Source organism: Cibotium barometz, chromosome 63 (assembly GCF_041138505.1).
Source record: "Cibotium barometz isolate CiBa-2024 chromosome 63, ASM4113850v1, whole genome shotgun sequence".
NCBI classification, from domain to species: domain Eukaryota; kingdom Viridiplantae; phylum Streptophyta; class Polypodiopsida; order Cyatheales; family Cibotiaceae; genus Cibotium; species Cibotium barometz.
In genome coordinates, this window is record NC_141108.1 from 27,638,591 (window position 1) to 27,645,447 (window position 6,857).

General features: G+C 40.8%; 1 protein-coding gene across 1 annotated transcript; it reads left to right on the forward strand.

Moving 5' to 3' along the window:
• Positions 1-554: 554 nt before the first annotated feature.
• LOC147603903 (UBP1-associated protein 2C-like) lies at positions 555-3,959 on the forward strand. Its single transcript, XM_086795955.1, has 7 exons — positions 555-647; positions 798-974; positions 2,070-2,190; positions 2,470-2,613; positions 2,719-2,915; positions 3,017-3,092; positions 3,200-3,959. The coding sequence occupies exons 2-7, from the start codon at positions 832-834 to the stop codon at positions 3,605-3,607; spliced, it is 1,089 nt and encodes a 362-aa protein (XP_086652081.1). The 5' UTR covers positions 555-647; positions 798-831; the 3' UTR covers positions 3,608-3,959.
• The last annotated feature ends 2,898 nt before the right edge of the window (positions 3,960-6,857 follow it).

Below are 6,857 nucleotides of genomic sequence, written 5' to 3' on the forward strand. Positions count from 1 at the left end.
AGCATGAATGTGCATGGGAACGTCCACATGGGGATGAAATAATTTCCAACAGTGTCTACTAGAGTAACGTTTGAGAGAGCAGCTTGATGTCGAATGCTTGGAACACTAAGCAGGTAGGAAAAAAGCTTGTTGAAAATTTCATAATTAGGATAGTAGCCGATAATTTCCAATACTGAAAGGAGACGCCTAATTGAAAATTGGACAATTAATGACTATGTTGGAGTTTCCAATTTGTGTCTTCCAAAATATAGTTTTTCCAAACGCTCGTGAGTCGTACTCGCACCAAGGCATTTTTATATATCTTGTTATAATATCTAGTCTTTTTTCCTCAATTTTCTACCTTCCCATAAAATAAGAAAATAATTAAATTCATAAACAAGCTAAAAAAATAGCCTCCAAAATATAGTTTTTCCAAATGCTCGTGAGTCGTACTCGCCACCAAGGCATTTTTATATATCTTGTTATAATATCTAGTCTTTTTTCCTCAATTTTCTACCTTCCCATAAAATAAGAAAATAATTAAATTCATAAACAAGCTAAAAAAATAGCCTATTGACTTGAAAAATATTTGTAAACACAACCCTTGTGTGCTGTTCTTAAACTATCTACGTTTTGAGATTCAGCTGGACTGCAGATCGAGGACCGAGGTCAGCCACTCCTGCTCTTTCTTGCCACGACAGGAAACCTGAATTGTGCTTTTAGGGTTTTGTACCACCACGCGTTGATTCTCTTCTCGTGTTCTGCTATGGTTTCTTTCGATTAGGGTTTCCTCCTGACTGATGCCTCTCGTTTGACAGTTTCCGCAAAGGCTGAATTCCGAAAAAAAAAAGCATGGATTATGTCGGAGATGACACTAAGAAGAGGAAGCTGAACGATGAAAGCAACGACTCCGCTCCCTTCCTCTCTAGAGACGACCTTAGGTTGCTCTTAGAACCTCTCAGCAAGGAGCAGCTTGTGAACCTGCTTTCGAATGCGTAAGCTATCAAACCCTACCCTGTCCGTGTTACTTATTTGGCAGCAGGTGGCATGTGTGCCATCCCAAGAAAATTCATGTGCAGGTGGCATGTATGCCATCATGTCATCGTGGCAGTGCAGATGATGTGTGTCATTCCGTTTTCATGTGGGTAGAAATTTGCATTTGGCATATGTGGCACGCTTAAGCATGCCGTATTCATGTAGCATGTATGGCGCAATGTGGCATGTTACCATTCCAAGCATGTGATATTTTTGTAGCCAGAACTTTGCATGTTTCATGTATATACCATTCCGAACATGTCATATTCATGTAAGTCACGAGTGCCATTCGAAGGCTGCAGGTACGGGCAGGAATTGTGCAAGCTTTTAAACCCCAGCCCTTGTTGGGGTCCATTCCAAGCATGTTTGTTCATGTATTTGGGCTGGTCCATCCCATGCATGACATTTGGCATAAGCTTTTTCCAAGCTTTGGTGCTCATCTAGTGTTTGTGGCAGGAATTTGCTTGTTGCTTGTAGCAGATGATATTTTTGTACTATGTTTGGGGAGAAATTGGCACGTGTTGTGCATGCTATTGCAAGAGTTGTGTATGGCAGTGATAATGTAAGAGAAGAGTCTGGCATGTGCGTGAACAAGCTTTCAAATCCTTGCCTTTACTGGCTCACTTCCATCGCAAGTATGAGGCATCAATGCTTTTCTATGTGTGTCACTCATGTAGCATGCATGAGCAGGAAGCATGTGCGCCATTCTATTTGTTTAGTATGTATTGGAAGAAATATGGGTGTCACATGCATGCAATTCCAAGCATGTAAAACGCTGTGGTTAAAATTTTTGCAGATTTATCCTTATTACAATTGTTTTGAAAGTTATTTCCCTGGTATAGTTGCAGGAAATGACATTTGGCAAGCATGGGAACTGTGAAACGCCGTTTCACAATCTCAAAATGTGGATTTTTTGTGCCTTTTTTGGGTTTTTTTTTGCTTTGGGGGAGGGGGGGGAGATGTTGTTAGTTCTTGCATGGGAGATTCTGTATGCTTGGCTGAATTTGTGCCTGTGAATTGATTGACTGGTCATGCTTGTGGTTGGTATACTGCAGAGGTTTTCAATACCCTGCGATTGCAGATGATATTAGGGATATTGCAAGCAAGGATCCTGCCCATCGGAAGCTGTTTGTGCGTGGGCTGGCTTGGGAGACTTCTTCAGAGGCTCTGCGTGATGTGAGTGCATGGATGGCGTGATTGCCTGTCGTGTCTGTGCCAATATTGATGAGTATGGTTTGAACTGATTTTGCAGTTTGTGCTGCTTTCAAACTGACTGCTTGTTTGTACTGGCTGAGGTGGACTTGCTGCTTGTATGTGACAAGACCCAGTCCTAGGACACCAGTTTTGGATGGGGAAAGAAAAACTTGCCTTAAAGGCGCCAATGAGGGTTCCCAGGAAGTGCCAAGGTTATGCCATTATCTTAAGAATTCTGTTGCTAATTCGTCTGTTTATCAGGTTTTTGAAGAATATGGAGAGATTGAAGAGGGTGCGGTCATCATTGACAAAGCTACGGGAAAATCTCGTGGATTTGGCTTCATCACTTTCAAACACATGGACTCTGCCCAAAGGGCCCTGAGAGAGCCAAGCAAGACCATAGATGTAAGTTCTATTCCCTGGCAAATAGTGGTCTCTCAGATTGAGGAGAGATTTTGAGGTTCTATCTTCTCGATTTTTGGAGTCAACTTGTCGCTACTGTGATTGCAGGGAAGGATCACTGTCTGCAATCTAGCGGTCACTGGTACATATACTCCCATGGTTGGTGGTGATCAGGCACAGAGAAAGCTTTTTATTGGTGGCTTGTCCTATGATACCTCCACTGAGACATTAATCAATATATTTTCTCAGTATGGGGAGATTGAGGAAGGGTCTGTTGCTTATGACAAGACTACAAACAAGTCACGGTAAAGGCAATGGATCTTTTGCCAATGGGATGTGCCTGACTTTTCAATTTAACTGGATTTTTCTGTGCATGAGAATCTGATGCTCATTGTGTGATTCACAGAGGCTTTGCTTTCATGACATACAAATCTGTTGAAGCAGCTCGAAGGGCCCTTGCAGATCCTAATAAAAATATTGAGGCATGGCTACTTCAACTCTGGATTTAAAATATTTGAGAACCAAATCACGGTTTTGGTTTTATCTGCATGTAGTATATGCTTACTTAGAATGTGTGTGTGTTACACAGGGCCGCAATGTCGTGGTCAAACTTGCCATGGAAGGGCAAAAGGATAAATTGCAAATGCAAGTGGCCACCCCACAGACAGCGCCGATTGTCTCTCAACTGCAACCTGGATACTCGGTGAACCCCAATTTAGCAGCCTATCCAAGGACTCAACTGCAAACTGCTGCTGGCCCTTCCATTGGTTTACCTGGCTATCCTTCCAGCTTGGCTTCTGCATATACGAGTCAGCCATCTTATGCAAGCCTGGCTGGCACCCAGTATGGAGCTGTTGGGGCAGGGGGGCAGTATGGCTCTGCCCCTTACTCCCAGTATGGAGGAGGCTACACAAGCTCACAAGCAGTTCAATCTGGTCTTCATACAGGTTCAACACTTGCTAGTATGCTGCCTGGGTATTATGGAGCTGCACCCTAAGAATCTGCTACATTCGAAAGTGTTCCTAAACCTGCGTGATGGTGAGGATTTGCCAAGGAGATATTGGCTCTGTGCTTGCATCCATACTGTTTAGGCTGAAGTTTAAGTTATGCTGGTTGACCCATGGTATGAAAGCGAGTGCCTTTGCTGCTTTTGCCTTCGAGTGGGCATTATGTCTGCAGTCGAATTGCATAGGTGAGTAGTAGTTCCAGTTTTGATCAAATCTGCAGGCCATGGTTTGGTGCAGATGCGATAGTTTCATCTTTTGTGGTTGAAATGAATAGTTCTCCAAACACTCCATTATGGCTTGGCTTTTGCAAAACGGACTAATTAAACTTGATGTTTCTTTAAACCAAACGCTCAAACACTGATTAAAAATGTGTTGGTCATTTAGGTTGCTTAACCTTTCCTTGTTCTTGGTTTCTTTGAATGCACAGTCGTTTCCCTATACTATCTGTTTCTTTTGCTGATTATTTCATTTTGCTTTGGTTTTCCCCCTAGATAAGTGCTTGTGATCTTTATCTTGACAAGGTGCATGACGTATGGAATAAATATGTCATATAGTAATAGCCGTGTATTATAAGTGAATATGTGTTGAAGAGTGAAAGTGTGGATAATTTATCCCCAGCTGTGTCTTTATATTTCAAAATCCATAAGGAGGAGACATTGAATTGATAGATAATCATTTTCTCATTGCAAATATTATCCACAAGATGAACTTTTACATTATGATTGGGTGCTAAAGGTCTGTTTTGCATAGCTCTATGGAAGGTGATGGCACTCGTTCTATTTTTTACTGAGATCAACAAGCAACTTCGACAGCACAGAGAGCCGTGGAGGCATGAAAGTTTTCTACATAACCACCATTAGTAAGTGGGACTACACCGCCATTTTTAATAAGGGGGTTACCCCACCCACTTCTCTCCCTTTCCTCCCTCCTTGCTTTTAGTGGATTTCATAACTGAATTCCGTTTTTGTTTTGCCTTTTAGAATCAAAATCTCTGCAAAAATCTGACCTAATCGAATTTTGAAGGGCAAGTTATTGTGTTTTTGACACGTTAACTGTGCGTAAGCATTTTGTCAAATAAAGTTTCTTCCTTAATGCCTAAAAAGGAGGTCAAACAAGAATCAAATTTGTCATGTGATACATAGAACCGCCAAGTCACCAAGAAGTATTTTGTTTTCTCTAAGATACACATTGGACACATGGTAACATAACTTGAACAAGCCTAGTCATTATTAGTGTACTTAAGAGGCATGGTCCTAATTGGTCTTGTTGGAATCCGTGCAAAGCCTCGTCTCCTCATTTTCAAAAAAATGGAAAATCAAGTGTCATACTTGTGATTCATTGTCCTAATATTGAACCCATGCAAGTGTCATACTTGGGATTCAATATTAGGACAAGGCCATTACAATCTAGACCCTATACTTTAAACTCTCTTACTGAAGGTGATTAGAGGAATCAACATAGTTGAAATTTAAATTTGAAGTTTGTCATGTTTTAGATATTGGCAAAGATAGCCACTTGGATAGGCTACCACATTGGTCATAAGTTGTTATACTAAGCTATTTTTTTTTAAAAAAATGGGTTCTACTTGGGAATATGTAAAGAAAAAATGTGAGCAACAATCTTTTCTCCATAGAATTGCAAGGCACTTACATAGAATCTTTGAAATGTTACAAAATTAAGTTTAGTCAAAATGAGTAAATTTTTTAACATACAAAATTAGTGAAGGGGGGAATATAACAAATTTTATTCACAAATGATAGGTTTTCTAAATAGTATGTTGAGAAGTTATCTAGATTCTAGTGTACATTGATGTAAGATTCATAGTGACCAATGGGAGGTGGATTGTTGAATGATTTAATACTTTCCTCTCTAATGTATGCCAATGTTTTCCATGTAAGTTTTCCCAAGTCATGAGGAGCGTTGTTGGTATGTCATGTTGATGGTCTAGATTGTGTAAATAATGTCTTGGGATGCCTTGCATGAGTGGTATTAATTATAAATTTTATCTCAACGGCACCAAATGATTGTTTTCTTGTGGGTCTCTTTTGTAATCCAAAATCATCAAATACTATGCATAATTTTGTATTGAGATTACAAAAGCATTGGTATTGGAAGCACCCATTGTGCTCTTTGGTAGGTTTTCTAGTTGAAAGTTATTTATAACAAAAATGGGGGAATTATCAAGTCGAAAAAAGGTTGTACAAAGTCCAAAAAAGCCAAAAAGTTACTTTTAGCAAAACATCTTGCAAATTCCTCTCCTTTAAGGTCTTGCAATTCCTCACTCATCTAAGGTCTTGTGATTCATCTCCCTCTTTCCAACAACCATCTTTAGAACCTCCTACATCCCTCTCTTGTTTCACCTCCACCCTACTTTTCCACCTTTTCTTACTCTATGACTCCTCCTCCCACCTTCTTCTATCCCTCCTCCTCCCCCATCATTATCCTCTTCCCACCCTACTTTTCTACCTTTTCCTACTCCTTTATCACTCCTCCTCCCACATTCTTCTAACTCTTCTCCTCCCTCATTAATCCTCTTCCCACCTCCTTTTGCTCCTCCACCAATCCTCCTCCCACATTCTTCTAAATCTTCTCCTCCCTCATTAATCCTCTTCCCACCCTACTTTTCTACCTTTTCCTACTCCTTTATCACTCCTCCTCCCACATTCTTCTAACTCTTCTCCTCCCTCATTAATCCTGTTCCCACCTCCTTTTGCTCCTCCACCAATCCTCTTCCCACCTCTTCCTCCCTCATCTTCCATGCCCTCCATCATTGCTCCCACCTCCTTCCACTCTTCCATCAATCTCCCTCCTCCTCCACTTTTTCACCTCCCACCTCCCACCTCCCACCTCCCACCTCCTTCCACCCCTGCATCAAGCCCCCTCATTCTCCCCCACCCTTTCACCTCTAACTCCTACTTCCATCTCTTATTAACATGGTCATCATGGGTGTGCACTCCTTTTTTTTTAAAGCAACGCTATCAAGAAGCAATTACACTATTGTGGTGTAACTTGAATAAGGTATAAGCCGGTCAAATGGGTTTTTCCCGTTCCTCCCTCTATATACTATAAATATGTAAATACGCACTTGGTGAGTATGTGGATTTCTAAACCACACGATCCTATTCCTAATCTGTCCTATTCTATTTCCACTCATTTGACATCCAAATCTAAGTTGATGAACCGGGCTCTATATAAGAAAATCGCGTATATGAAAAGGAAATTTTCTAAGAGGAAAGTTCT